General features: G+C 39.5%; 1 protein-coding gene across 6 annotated transcripts in view; it reads right to left on the reverse strand.

Moving 5' to 3' along the window:
• Positions 1-2,184: 2,184 nt before the first annotated feature.
• The window catches only part of atp2b2 (ATPase plasma membrane Ca2+ transporting 2), a 59,369-nt gene continuing 45,931 nt past the window's right edge, over positions 2,185-15,622 (reverse strand). For 5 of the 6 annotated variants that reach the window (XM_034532567.1, XM_034532565.1, XM_034532563.1 and 2 more), the window contains 10 exons: positions 15,045-15,279; positions 9,634-9,813; positions 9,435-9,522; positions 9,124-9,230; positions 8,211-8,402; positions 7,726-7,939; positions 7,395-7,606; positions 7,207-7,314; positions 6,857-7,039; positions 2,185-2,493 (listed from right to left, as the gene is read on the reverse strand). In XM_034532567.1, the coding sequence (XP_034388458.1) occupies positions 2,185-2,493; positions 6,857-7,039; positions 7,207-7,314; positions 7,395-7,606; positions 7,726-7,939; positions 8,211-8,402; positions 9,124-9,230; positions 9,435-9,522; positions 9,634-9,813; positions 15,045-15,279 (1,828 nt within the window). Of the gene's footprint in view, positions 2,494-5,467; positions 5,561-6,856; positions 7,040-7,206; positions 7,315-7,394; positions 7,607-7,725; positions 7,940-8,210; positions 8,403-9,123; positions 9,231-9,434; positions 9,523-9,633; positions 9,814-15,044; positions 15,280-15,622 lie in introns of all 6 variants that reach the window. The other variant, XM_034532564.1, reaches the window with a different exon arrangement.

Raw genomic sequence — 15,622 nt, forward strand, 5'->3', positions numbered from 1 at the left:
CTTGCCAATGACTTCGGTTAGTAATAGAAATAACAATAGTACAGACTAGTTAAGTGGCCTTGTCCTTCTGAGTGCAATAAGACTGGATAAATGTGCCTTCTGTATGTAACTTATCTCTGGTAATGTCTGATTGGTCAAAGCACAATAAATAGTTTACGACTAGTGAGTACAGTTGAGATGCTAGAGTACTGTATATTCTGTGACGGCAGGAAGACAAGCTCGGTTAAAACACACAAAAGCACATCTAGAATTACACCACAGAAGTTTTCATTCATAACCAGATAGTGCAGAAAAGGATCGTCTTTTATATATATAGAAAAAGAGTCAAAGCAACATTCCATATTTGTTGTAATTTGTCTTTTTTTGTGTCAGTTTTGCTTTTTTTGATGTTAAAAATGCCAACATTTTTGTGGGGCTGCATGTGTCACTGCCAGAGGAAACAGAAATCCTTTAAACAAATAATGAATCAAAATCAAATACAAAATAAAAATAAACACAATATTTTAGATTTTGAACAAAGATTCAACAAAAAAACAGGTCTGATTTCCATGCTGCACAGATAAGCCAAATATAACTGTGTAGATTTCTAATATGACTTGATTGCAGCCTTTTTGGTGGTCACACACTTTTCTTAAACATCAAGTCCTTTGAACAAGCAGGTTTATCTAGAAGAAAGTTTACTGTAAAGGTCCTGATATCAGCCTTTGACTCGAGCCCTGACCCCAGGCCAGCGCTGAAGCACAGAAAAAAAAACTCATACAAAAAAAAAGAGAAGTGAAAAATAATTAAATATTCCCCCTCTGTCACAAAAAGGAGGCCTCCGTTTAGAAAAGGCAAGCCACTCCAACTTGATCCCAACAATCATATAGAGTAATACTAAGATTCCACATTTACTACGTATCCCATTATATTTTGGTTTCTTTTTGTTTGTTAATCCTCTAAAAATATCTACAATATTTGAAAAGATAGCAGGCAAATTCCAGCACGTTTTTTCAGTAATAACACACCAACGCAGCTCTGGTCCTTCTGAGCTTCAGTTTTGCCTCTTTCCTTCTTATCTCTACGAGGTTGTAAACAAATTACATTCTCTTTAAGACATAAATAAGTCAAAGTATTTTGAGCCATTGAAGCAGGAACAAGGCAACATGCCGACAAACAAAGATAAACTCTCTCTAAATATATTTATATGTATTTATATTTATAGATTATATACCATAAATGCTATCATCATCATTATTATTTTGCGTTCCTCTTTTCCGATAGGTGCAAAACTACTGTGCAAGTTGAGCCCTACCACCTCGTTACACATTTCTGTTTATGGATGAAATAAATGTTTTACAGTCGGGTACATGTTCATGCCACACAGAAGAGGGAACTTTGCAGGCCAGGATCTCAGAGAAGCCGTCATTAACATAGCAGTCCGCCGAAAGGCCGAGCCCATCTGAACAGAAGATCTCCCATAAAATTAAAACCCTTTAAAATAAAACTTGGGCAATGTACATTCATGCAGGAGCAACAATAATAATAACAATAATAATCATAATCATAATCATAATAATAACAATGTTTTTCAATTTAATTTAAACTATTATCAGTATTGACAATGTTGTTGTTGAGGAGAGGGGAGTTTTGAGTCTTTCCTGTTTTGTGATTTTAACTCCTCAGCAGTGTCTCCCTCCTCATCGTCCTCCTCCCGGTGCCACTAAAGACACAGTCATACATATGTGCAGTCAGCGGCACGCTTATACAGTACATGCTAACACGCATAGAGTCAGACACACAACCACCGCCGTCACCGTACACATACAACCACAAAAGCAGGATGGCTGTGTAGGTTTTGTGGCTCTGTTGCGCTTTTTTGATTGTATGATAAGTTTGTTTTTCTTTTCACCTTGCCATATTACTTTAGACTTTCTCCATTTCGAGAGGAGCGGCGAGCTTTAGGAGCTCAAGGTTAAGGGAGGAAAGATGAGGATTTTGCCACAGAACCTGTCCGGTGTGGGTAGGTAAATGGGGGTAATGTGGCCAAAGGGGGCTGGAAAATGAGAATTGAGATGGATTTGGTGGACTTTTGGTGGGTGACAAGGTGTACGGTTGCAGTTAAATGTCTGGAGGAATTGGATAAGGGGCCCCCAGACTGCAAAGAAACGACATTAGAGGTTAGAGCTGAGGTTAGGATCAGGGTTAGAGGCTGGTCTCCAAGCTGTGAAGAGGGCTGGCAGGGCCAGAGGAGGCGGCTGATTTACTGGTGTCGATGGTGAGATTGATGCCACTGTTGATGGCGTTGTTATTCTTGTTGGGGGATGAGGGCTGGCTGGAGAACTTCCTCCTCCGAGCAGAATCATCGTCTGTGTCGTCGATGAGCGGGATGTTGGGCGTGGAGTCTTCTATCCTAAACTCGGGTTGTGTCATGAAGTTGTGGATGGAGGATCTGGAGTCTGGTTTTTCCAGGCCTTCATAGAGAGAGCTACGGAATGCATTCACAACGCGGATCTGTTGTAATAAAAAAAAAGGGAGGAAATAGAAGAAAAACGATGAGAGGTGATGTCAGAGAAAAACAGAAGGGTGGGAAGGACCCTCGGGATTAGAGAAAGGAGGGAAAAGGAGGGACAGAGGGGAAGGGCAGAACTTCTCAATTGAGGATAAAGAGGTGAAGGAGAAGATAAAGGAGGAAAAGCAACTGCAGTCTGTGTTCTGCTTTCACAAGACCACTACAGTTCACAAGTCACTCGATTTTGGCGTGCACTAAGTAAAGCCGTGAGGAACACAATTGTAAAAACAAAACAAAATCATACATTTCAAGAAAAACAAATACCAAAGCAACACAAACGCTCGTTGTAAGTATACGCTTTAGTCCAATGTGCTGTATACCTAGAAACAAGCCACGTTAATAAATGGAATGCTCAAAGAAAAAATTAAAGGAGAATATCACATGCAAGTTTGAAGAAATCTGGTGGACGAGGTCAGTAAGAAGGAAGGAGGTTAGATCTGAGAGATCCAAATCGGGTGGTTTAAAGACTTCTGGAGATACCAGAACACTGTCTGGGACAATATCCACACAGACTCTGAATGGGACACACAAATATAGCGCAAGGTGGGTGTGAAGCATGGTCCCAAACAGAGCAATACAGAGTCAAACTCTGCATGAGGGGGGTCAACACAAGCATTGCCGTGTAAAACTCACAACAAAACGTCAAACCTCCCAAAACAGAAAATCAGTGGCATTTAGGTTAAGATATTATGAACACAGGAAGTAAAAGAGGGGAAAACACAAACCACATGCAAAAAGACCACCGGACGGTGAAGAAGTGGACACCGGCACACAGACTGCTGACACAAAACAAATGGAGGTGAATAATGAAAATAATACGTTTACTGTCAGAGGTCAGACAGCTTTCAACTCCATGCACATCTAAGTAAACAGTCAAGTATAGGCCCCAAACAAGTATGTGATCCTTTAGTAGTAGAGATAGTAGTATTTATGGATTTTAGAAAAGCGTTGTTTTTATCAAAACCCTATCTGCATGTACAATATCAACAGATGTTGAAATGTAGGATAATTTGATAGCTACAACGACATTATTTGATGTTTTTACACATTGACTCATCTTAGCACATTGAGGTGTATACAAAAGGGTTATCAATGTTACTGTGGACACCTGAAATTACTAATGCAGGATTATTAGGTGTAAATATTATCAAACCCATTTTGGAAGTGTTTTTTTTAGCCGAAACCACATAGTGTTTATTACAGGAACATTTTATCCCAATGCTACTAAAATCCATCCTCTCACATATATTGAAATGTCAGTGAAAAATGCATATTCTCAAATATTCAATAGAGGTTTATTTATGTCATTCGTGGGTCCAAATAAGTATTAATATATATATATATATATATATATATATATATATATATATATACACAATATTGATATAACAAAGTAAATCCTAACCTTTACAAAGCTCTGAGATAATGTGTTGTGTTTTTGGTTGATGACTGACTTCAATGATTTACATGTTGTCAAAATACTTCATCAATAAGTATGGTATAACAAAAGATATTGGTACAACAAGGTTACAATGTACATTAGTTTTTAACTCTTACATGGGAAGATGCATTAAAAGACATGGACAGCGCATTAAAGGCCTCATAGATATTGAGTTTTCAATTAGATGGGAATACTGTAAATACTGTAAATATTGTAGTACTGCTACTTTAGAAACCCTCATGTAGGGTATAAGGAGACACAACAGATAAAACAAATAATAAGAGGAGCCTGTCTGGATGAGTGCATGTGACAGGATGTCTGACAAGTAACACTGATGGGGTGTTAGAAAAGGGTGGGTGGGGGGTTGAATTGACATCGCTGGTGCTGCAGAGGATCTATGTCCGTAACTATGGCAACATGACAGTTAACTACACTGACAGTATGAAGCGACAAGACGGGATGAATTATTTGTGCAGTGCTGCTTTATGGGGATTCTCCATCCCTGCCCACACAACCCTCGGCAGAGTTTTACATCGGATTATTATCCGTAGATAAAGGTTAAAGACAATGTGTAAAAAAGAGAGGAAGAAAGAGAAGATGGAAGTAGACAAAATAATTAAGTAAAGATAGTCCCTGATATTGACAGTGACCTTTTGTGGCTAGATTTCAGTTGCACCTTTTTGGATCCCCATTTGAAAGAAAATTCTGAAAGTGGCTATTTTAGCTAAGTCTAGCACACAATCTAGTAGCGTCCTTTATGTTTTCCTTTATGTGTCAGCTGGAGAATAGCAGGAAAAAATGTGCTTCCGCTCAATTCAGTGTGATTCGCCTCATCAGTAGCAAACTCACAGATGAAATAAGACAACATTGCAACTTATACTTGAATGTTTACCCAATCTCTTGGTGAGTTGATTGGAATTAGTTCACATAAATGTCTGTCAAGAAACAAAAATGGACGGCTTGGAGAATGGGATGGTGGATGGGGGATGAGCAGAGGGAGACAAACTCACAACCTGAAATGTCACGCCGTGGGTATCACCCTTAGTCCTGCACTCCTAGCACTCTGAGGAAACAAACACACATTCACCAATGAGACGACAGTAGACCCAAGCACGGGAGGAGATATCAAGATGAATTTGAAATCCAGTATGAACAGCAAAAAGACAGAAAAGAGAGAGAGGAAATGAAAAAAGCAGATAGCAAGAAAAAAAAAAAGAGACGAATCTTCAGAGATGCCAACCCCAAAATGGAGACTGTCACGGTAATTTGTTGTAAGAATTACAAGCCAGACAATGTGCAGAGAAAGATAACTTCATGACATGATGGCACCTCTGAAGCAAAGAGAGCAGAGAAGCAGACTGACAGAGTTCTGACTCACGGCCAGTAGTGGGAGGAGCAGTAGCAGCAGTAGTGCTTGTAGGAGAGGAAAGGGCATTGGACAAGGACACGTGACTAGGACTAGAAACATTGGTTACATCCTGGGTCTGGCTGGTGGTGGATGATTGGCGTCTCAGAGCCCCCGCCCCCTGAAAGGACGTGCCACTCTTGAAGGTGTTGACTACGTCAATCTGTGGGAGAAGAGCGGAACAGGAGAGGACAAATGGCTGCTCAGAGTGACAGAGACCAAATGGCAACACAGGTTGATTTGCTGGGTGACTTTGGTGGTAAAGGGAGTGCAGAGGGTCTCCATCATGAAATGATGGGGTGGGGGGTTAGGGAAGGGACACAGCTAAAGGTCAGGGTGTAGTATCCCCTCACGAAACATTTTCAATTTAACTCAAAGGGTAAGTTTACCCTAATTACAAAAAAACATCTCTCTTACCTCGCTCCAAGTTTCTGCCCCCGACCAAAAACAATGGAGGTGAATGAGTTTTCAATTGTGTGCGCACAGCACAGGTAGTGGAGGAGTTTGCTACTTTGTGTGAACCGGGAAGGGAACCTTTATGTGTGCAGAACTACAGCAAATATAGTAGGTCAAAGTTGAACCAGGAAGTTGGTCTGTAACTTGTGTTGGATGTGTAAAACAAAGAGTTTTTCTTCTCATTTTATAGTTTGTTTTAATCGGAGGGTTCGTGTAAAACCGTTTCCATCTGACCACTCTTGCCTGTTGCCTTGTTGGACCCATCTTTATTGATGTCATCTGCTTTTTCAGTTAAAATACAACTTGGTTCTCCTTTAATACGGAAAACCCATATTTCTTGTATTACTTAACCATGTTTTGCTGCCTCTGTAGGATGACAGTATCATGCCTCGGGATACCTTCACCCTGAACCATTAGTGACATCAGTAAAATGAAATCCAGTCTGACACAGAAGCAAAACTTTCTTGAATATCACAGTGATAACGGTGTGCAGAGTTGGTCACAGTGAGAACAATTCAGTGACTCTGTCCAGCTGCTTAACCCCTCGAGGATTGAAGGATTGATTGTCGAGCTTCCACAGGTCCCCACATGTGTTCGCTCAGTCCAGCGAGAGAAAGCTGCATCTTCATGGACCTAAATACCACTTTGAGATACAATTACTTGAAGGCTGTTACTGACTAACATGAAGAACACATAACATAGTCTAGCACTTCTTCTTAGGGGTAAGCTTATCAGGTGTTATCTGAGGCTGTGCTATGTCCGAGTACAAAATTATTATATGACAAAGACAGACAAAAAGTGAAACAAAAAGCAATGTCAGAAAACAGCCTGGTGAAATTAAATATTGTTGGTGCTTAACTGACTTCACAAAAAGTTAACATTTATTATTAAGTAAAGATACAAGTGATAAGAGTGACCCCGTTTAATCAATCAGGAAGAAGCAATCCAGCAACATCCAGCAACACAAGAAATCTCAACTTGGGGATTGAACTTGTGTCCTCACCTGAGTCTGAATGCGGTTGAGTCCTCTAAACCAGAGGATCTGTCCTCTCCTCAGCTCCCTCTCTGCATGGTCAATCTCATCATTATCATCATTTGTGTCCTCTTCTGGTAACTCATCTTTCCGGGTTAACTGGCCAGCCCTCCGCAGGAAACGCAACTTGCTATTGGGTACGCTGGCTATCACCTAACCCAGAGAGGAGACAGAGCACCGGGTCAAAACGCAGAGGTGACAAGCACCCAGTACAGTAGAGATACAAAGAGGAAGAGTAAAACATGAGCAACTAGAATTAAAGCAAGAAAACAAGCACAGTGGAAATCAAAAAGAAAGAGACGGATGAGTTTGCATGTTACCTGTCCCCAGACCAGCTCTCCCAGCCCCAGGAAAACACACCACATCCACTTTTCCAGGTTCAGAGGTTGACAGCTGAATGGCTTCCCTCCAAATTGCACAATCACAATCTACAAAAAGCAAAGCACAAGTCATAAAAACACATCATATCTAACGTATGATAATAACCTACCAACAATAATCTGCTTACCTGCATAGCAAAAGTGCCAAAAACAATAGTGCAGAAGATAGGGTTCCTGAAGATACCGTCGAAGACATTCCTCTCTCCATGGATTTTGCGGGCATTTATCTCGTTGAAGAGCTGCATCATGACGAAGGTGTTGAAGATGATGGTGTAGTGCTCAGATGGAGGGGCGTGGAGAGGAGCATTGCGGCCGCTGTCAATGTCAAAGATCTTCTCTCCTACAGGGGGGGAAATAATAAACAATTAGACTGAAGTCATTAACTCTGAACCCATTTCATGACACATCATTAAGGTGCAGATCCCCTGGTGTACGGCAGAGCAACATTACAGTCCGTACCAGCAAAGAGGAGTGTGAAGATGATGATGAGCTGATAGACTCCGTGTCCCAGGATGTTCTTCGTCATGGTGCTGGAGATTAGCGGCTTGTTGCGACCGTATGGCTTCCTCATAAGCAGAGACTCTGTAGGAGGCTCTGTGGCCAGGGCCAGAGATGCAAACGTATCCATGATCAGGTTCACCCACAACATCTGCACGGCCTTAAGAGGAGAATCCTGCAGAAATGTAAATCACACAAAAAAACAATAAAGTCAGTACGAGGGGGGATGTAAAGAAACTGATAACCAGCACTTCTACTGTAACAAACTTTTTGACACGCCTGTCATTCACTACCTCCATTGTTTTGCTTGAAGTATTTCACTCAACAGCTTTTGAATTTCAGAACAGAATACAGTTATGCTAATACAACCCAATCACATGGCCATATTTACACACACACACACACACACACACACACACACACACACACGCACACACGCCTCTGACCTGTGTGATGCAGGCGCCAGTGAAAGCGACGATGACGGCCACAACGTTGACAGTCAGCTGGAACTGAAGAAATTTGGAGATGCTGTCATAGACGTTCCGGCCCCACATTACTGCTTTAACGATGCTGCTGAAGTTATCATCAGTCAGAATGATATCTGACGCCTCCTTGGCCACATCTGTACCAGCAATACCCTGGAAGACAAGGAAAAAAGTGCAGTCAGAAAACATTTTTGCATCACATTGAACTATTCCTAAACTTAATCCATCCACCTCTGGAACCTCTGGAACAAAACTGGACTCTGGACAGGAGTCAGCAATGATGATGGATAATGATCATTAGGGATGTAAGAAAAGACACACTTGCATTCATGCTGTTGATTTCCTTTCTCTGAAACATAATAAAGTATAAAATAAGGAAGCCTATCAATATATTGCCATTATCGATCAGTTAAAAATGCCTTAATAGACTTGATTCCGGGACATCCCTAATGATGATACAGACTAATTAAGAGTCACTGTGTGTGTATTGGTAATTTTATGACAGGAGCAGGACACCCTGCAAGAAATTAGGTTGGGAACCTTACGATAATGGACCACGGAAGAAAATGGTGAGCCAAATTATTTAATTTGTGAGGAGAGTAGAAGTAGAAGAAACAACTGAATACCAAATATTGTATTTTTGGTTTTCAGAAGTCTGAAAAGTAATATTTACTGCAGAGAAACTGTGTGAGCTCAGACATCCACTAGGGGGAGCTCCTAATCTACACACCCAGAGGCAGAGTGCCAGAGGCAGAGAGCCCGAGAAGAAACCCTGCATACTGCAGAGGTAGAAGATATCTGCAGATGTTGAGTAAGCAAGCGAGGCGGAAAATTATACAAACAGTAAAATAAAATAAAAATAGTGTTTGCTCACCATGGCAAATCCAACATCAGCTTTCTTTAGTGCAGGTCCATCATTGGTCCCATCTCCTGTCACAGCCACCACCTGCCTCTGGTCTGTCGCAGTACTGTCAATAATGCCTGTCAAACACACAGTACAAATACATTGAACACAAGATCTGAACGACAATACCGGTAATCTTGACCAAATAACTCAAGTTATTAATGGATTTTGTGAAAATTCCGACCAATTATATCAATGGTAAAGCAGACAACCAATGTTAAAACAAGGTGACTTTCAATTCGATCAGAAGTAATGGATATGAACTACTGCAACCAGTTCACCTTTTACAAGTGTGTGTTTGTCGGTTGGGGAAGATCTAGCCAGAACTCGGAGTTTAGGCCAAACCTTGTCAATACGCTCCTGCTCCACCTGGGCATGCACACACACACAGAAATAAAAGGACAGGTGGTTACGATTTAGATTTAGAGAGGTATCTTTATTTCTTCTGAGCTCAGCCTCTTTCACTCTGCATTACTGTACCTCTCCTTTCTCATTGCGGATCCTCCTGTTGAACTCTTTACCATCGATACAGAGGAAGTCCTCTCCGGGGTGGATGATACCACACTTGATGGCTATGGCCCTGGCTGTGTTGATGTTGTCTCCTGTCACCATGCGCACTGTGATGCCGGCACGCTGGCACTTCAGGATAGCATCGGGCACCTAAAGAGTGATACAAGAAAACATTTGTTGCTTTCTTTCTTATTTCTTGCTCTTTGCTGCTGAATGCTCCCCTATGTTCACCAGCTAGACGTTAAATGTTACAGTCCATTCGGTGCGGTGTAGGTAACATAAAGTAAGTTTTTAGGGAAAACAGCTACCTGCTGCAGCCAAAGAAAAGGCTACAGTATGAGAGCTGTGAGACAGTGAAAGTAATTATTTTGGGGGGAGTTTTTCATGAACTGGGACAGAGGATGTTGTATGTGTACAGATTGTAATTTGTGATTTTGGGCTATACAAAATAAATTGAATTTCAATTGAATTGAATCATTTAATCTATTACTACTATACATTATTGATTATAGCCCCTTTAAAGAACAAGTACCAGTAAAAATCTATATAGTTATCTTTGACAGACAAAACACGCACACAGAAAACTAATACAATTCAATTATACCTTTATTTATCTGAACAGTATGCTGCCTTTTTGTATTAACACGATATATAATGAGGCATTGTATATGTATCTCTCTCTTCCCTAGAGAAATTTGTCTGATAACTGGGATATGTTGCTGCATGGAGATTGATCTGTGGTAGGACCAGCTAGCTAAAGCTGAATATTAATTCAGAAACACAGCTTCTTCCTGACAAAGGTCAGTGTGGGCGAGCACTGCACTCCAAACCCACACACAAACAAACAAACATGTGCACATACAGTAACTCCTTCTTTTGCACACATAGGCCTGCGTCTCTTTTTATCTCTGACACACACATGTTCACTTCCACACACACACACACGCAGGAAAGAATATGTATACTTTCCACTTCACACTAACAGACACTTGTGAGTATGCTTGTACTCACACATGTAAAGTATGAATATGATGGATCCACCAGCGCAATGTGTAAATATATTGGACTGCCAAACTGCCTAATCAAGCTGCTCATGTGTGGATAACACAAATAATGTAACTCATTTAAAGGGAGGGGGTAGATTGCAATTATAATGTAAGGCTTATTATATAAAGCTTCAAAGCCACCACATGTGAAATACTTAAACCTACAATAACAATAGCATAAGTGGAGAACATTTTGAGTCAGTGAGCTGACTCAAAATGTCCTTCACACTGCTTTATTTTGTTCAAGTTCTTTCAAACATTAGCCACCATAAGTTACTGGTCATACCAGACTGTAGCTGCAAAACCCCAGAGTATATTGATATCAGCAAATCTGTGTTTTATGGCTGCTGTATTAAACTTGTTTGTAAAAGAAAGAATGGGTTATTTATTCTTTCAAAAGTGACATACTCATACTTTAAAAATTAGAACTGCAATGCTTTAAAAAGTACGTCAAATGTATTGTTCGGAAGTATTACAAATTTGAAAAAACAACCAGATATGCATTAATTTTCATTTTGGAAAATGACTAACTGTGGAAAAAAAACAGTGTTTTACACAAAATAAAACAATAAATAAAGATAATTAAATGGTTTCCCACCAATTTAGAAATTTCTTTAAAGTAACAACAATAATATTCACAAATATGCACAAATAACATCAGTATTCATACATGTGCTGAGTTGGTAATGTGTTAAATTAGTGAACCAAAACACAAGTTACATTAATTCAATATAAGTCTGAATTATATAATATGATCTGACAAATTAAAAAGGCTTGTACGGTTAATATGGTTGCAAGTGGAGTAAGATATTACATCCTGCTTTCTCTGCTCTCATCAAGTCATTGTTATCAAGATATCAAGTTCCCGTCTGCCTTTCTGTCATCCCACCTGCCTGTTTTACTCTTTTTTCCTTTGGATTCCCACTTCTCTGGTTGACTGGTCATCCGAAAGAGGAGGTGGAAAGAAAGGAGGAGAGGAGAAGAGTGAGGATATATTAAAAATATAATCTGGCCCGACGAAGGTTCAAGGGAGGCTAGTAGGTGAGACTGAAAAACAAGCCTCTCGAGTCTCTAATACAGATCTGGTTACACTCGTTTTCCTCGGTTTCTCCCCTTACCCGTCCTCCTTCTCCTGCGGTCTGACATTCCTTAGACATGAATTTGATTTAGAATCTGTTTATCATTCTCTGCCTCCATCTTTCCTCTTCTCTTTCTTCTCCGTTTCCCCCTCCTCCCTCTGGAGGCAACCCCACCGAGCAGCTATAGTTATTAAAAGATTCTGAGGAAAGAAACTGGAGACTAATAAACAAACGAAAAACATGTTTACCACTCTGTGTGACCTTTTTAGCAGAGAGGAAAGTCATCTCATTTCCTACATTAGCCAGGCTTACTAAGAAACCTGTAAAGATGTTAGTGGAATGCAGCAGTGCACCGCTGTTCCACATCAGTTAATGAAAATATCAAATGTTAAGCGACCTCTGTGGTGGGAAAGGGAGAAATGCTGCAAATTGTCACGGTAAAGAGTGAATTAATAGATCAAATATGTTGCAGAAATCTGCTTTATTGCATTTTCCGCTATGCAATATTCAGCGTTTTGTCTCGGATATTTCTTGTTATTTCTAAGTTTTCATTTGTAATTGTTATTCTTTTATGGACGACACGATAGTTTGCTCAAATATACAAGCTTAAATAACACTGTGATACAAAAAGGGTTTCTCGTTACCTTGTATAGTTAACTAATTAAATTTGAGGATGATGGTTTCACTTTTGTCTTTATTTTCTCTCTACCTATTTATTTTCTCTAGGTCTGTTTAGATGCTTACATAACTCGGCTTCACACAAAAAGAGAAAGGCGTAGGGAGAGAGAAAGTTATGTGCAGAAAAAGTGAAAAGAAAAAGAGAGCAACCAGAGAAAGGTGAAAGTCAAACACCAGGATACGGAGAGAGGCGGAAATGAGAAAAACAGGGAGAGGTTGAATGAGAGCCCTTATTAGAGAGTGGGGAGGGGGATGGAAAAAAAGATGAAAGGAGGAAGTTGAATAATGCAGTAGTCAGTTAGCTTCCTGCTTCCCTGTACCTGCACAGGAGGTGTCAAGTGAGGTCAGTTTACTGCTGTATACATGGTTACCTCTTTCCACCAGACTTTCTTTGTCCCAATTAAATTTATAATTTTCTTTAAGTAAATTCATCATGAAATAATTTCTTGATGCATTACGTATTTCTAACAATTTTTAATTTATTTGTATAAGAAGATAAAAATGAGCAATAAGACCAAGGGAAAACTACTGAATTAAAGTCAAATTGCAGTACATTATTTAAAATAAAAACAAATAAGTAAGATAATAAGTAGTACACGTATTAGAAGTAAGAACATTTAAGTTAATGATTGTGAATAAGTTAATGATTAACTTTTTTATGCTGTCAAGAGTGGAGTATGTCATTGCAGTTTGGGAGTTTAAACTCCAGCAATGCATACATTGTCACTGCTGGGTGCAAAGCCTTTTACCATGTCTCCAAATGAGGGGATTTTTACAGAATGTACTAGATTTTTATCCAATAAAAGGAATATATTTTATTTTGAATATAAAATCTTCACCTGCAAACATACAAGTAAAATCTAGAAAAATTAGGCTGCTAAAGTATAAAAATAATCTCTACTTCATTTTAGTTAATGTGCTTAGTCACTTTTTTTCAAGACTTTCAAGAGTTTGAACACGTAACTCAATAGGCAACAATAATGTCAGTGCGCTGTGTCCCAATCAGAACTTGAACACTTTAGGAACCAATGTAAGGAGTCAATATATTCACATATCATCTATATAATACAGTGTATATTCACAATTCTTAACATTCTAACTGCAACACATATACAAATATTAGCAAAGTATGGCAACTGAGCTGCGCACATTCGTAATTCTTCGCCTTAAATCAAGCTGATAGATCTAGTCTGGAGTGTGCCTTTCTTGAGTCAATAATCATTTAGTGAAGCAATAAATCAGTAAAGGAATTGATCACACACACACACACACACACACAAATGTCAAGTCTTTCAAATTACACATGATCTCTATCAGCTCACTGTGCAGGCTGCTACTATCACAAGAGTGTTGCTGCTTGTTCAATATTCGTCCCCACAGATGTACTTGTTTAGGTGAGACATTATCATCCACCACTCAAGATTGAGAATACATTAATAAATGTTGAGCCAGTTAGAGATTTGGAGAAGGGGGATGAGGGGGGATGCCATCCATCTTATTAGCAAAATGACGAAAATGCATTCCCCTTTTTAAAGCTGCAGTAACAATGTAGAGACTCATACAAACTAATCCCTCTCAATCATCACTTATGAAACACGAGAACAAAGACTTTTTCTGGTCTGATGTAACTAAAATGAACTGTTTATGTGTGTCATGGGTTTTCTACCAATGGATTAACTGTGTCAACTGAATAGAGGCTTATTAACAATCCCAGGATTTTAAATCCAGGAAAATTGCATTAACAAGGTTTTTAGAGGCTGGTCCAGAATCCCATATTAAAAACCACAGAGAAGGACACAGTAAATACAAACTATTATGTTCCTATAGTTAGCATACTTTCTTTTAATCCAAACTGTACAGAGTTCTCTAGGAGGCTTATTCTCAGTACTAAGAGGTTGACATCAACTCTTTCTATACTTCCATCAAAACTGTACTATATATAAAACACATGTACATTTCTCCTAGTCTGAAGCAATCTTAAAATTAATTAGATAAGAATGTTACTTATGTGCGTAAACATTCTTATATTTTAAGAAATAAATTACAATTGTATGTAATATCAATCTATATATAATCCTTTATATGCCACACAATGTATCTATATATTTTAAACAGCTGTACAGTATATACACTCTTGTTACGGCAAGTCAATTTTGTATATTTATATTTTAAATTGTAAGCATAGCCGATCTCCATCTGGGCGCGGTGACGTTGAGCTGGCCTTGGGCGATTCAAATAAGAAGGGGAAAGAAAACTAAAACTAGGAGAGGCCCCAAAAACTCTCCTGGAATAACCAGCATTTCATGAAAGAAAAACAGAAGATCAGCTGATGTTGATATACTCTATGATACTTATTATGTTTTGGAGCAGCATAAACAAGTAGCACAATAGAGAAACTAGAGATAATAAACCATATCGAAAGGGCAAAAGAGATTTCCTAAATTATAGACAACCTTTAAGTCACTCTGAGGAGGATACAGCAGTGACTTAGCTGCTGATACTGTAGCAGGCAGTAAATCCAATTTACCTAACATCCACTGCTCTCAGTATGTTGCCAACATATCTCAAACTCTCCTACCTCTGGCCTGACAGGGTCTTCTATCCCAACAACACTGATGGCTGTGAGGTCATTGAGGATGTTGGACTCATCGTCCCAGGAGGGCTCGGGATCACCAGAGAAGTCACGGTACGCCACACAGATGGTCCTAAGGCCTTCGCATGCCATGGGCTCGATCACCTTCTTGACCATCTCGTCCTTGTCCCGTGGACGGAAAACCCTCGACTCACCCACCTCGTTCAGGATATGGCTGCATCTGTAATTAAGAGTGGAGCGGGGGGAAGAGGGAATCTTAAATTGTGTACTTTAATTTCTATGTTGTCCAAATGACCCAACAAGGAAAACCAAAAATACTGAGGAGTATCCCAGCCTATGCATCTACTTCAGACTTTAAATGAACAGAAAACATAATGATCATCATTGCTTCAACATTGTTGACAAGTATGAACGCTTTAAAGGATAGTTTTGGAAATACGCTTTGCTTTCTTGCTAAAAATAACAAAATATATCATACAATTTTCATATTTATGCATTCAACATGAAGCTACAGCCAGCACCTGGTTAGCTTAGCTTAGCATAACAGAAGGAAACCGTTCGCA

The sequence above is a fragment of the Cyclopterus lumpus genome, chromosome 5 (genome assembly GCF_009769545.1).
Source record: "Cyclopterus lumpus isolate fCycLum1 chromosome 5, fCycLum1.pri, whole genome shotgun sequence".
Taxonomy (NCBI): Eukaryota; Metazoa; Chordata; class Actinopteri; order Perciformes; family Cyclopteridae; genus Cyclopterus; species Cyclopterus lumpus.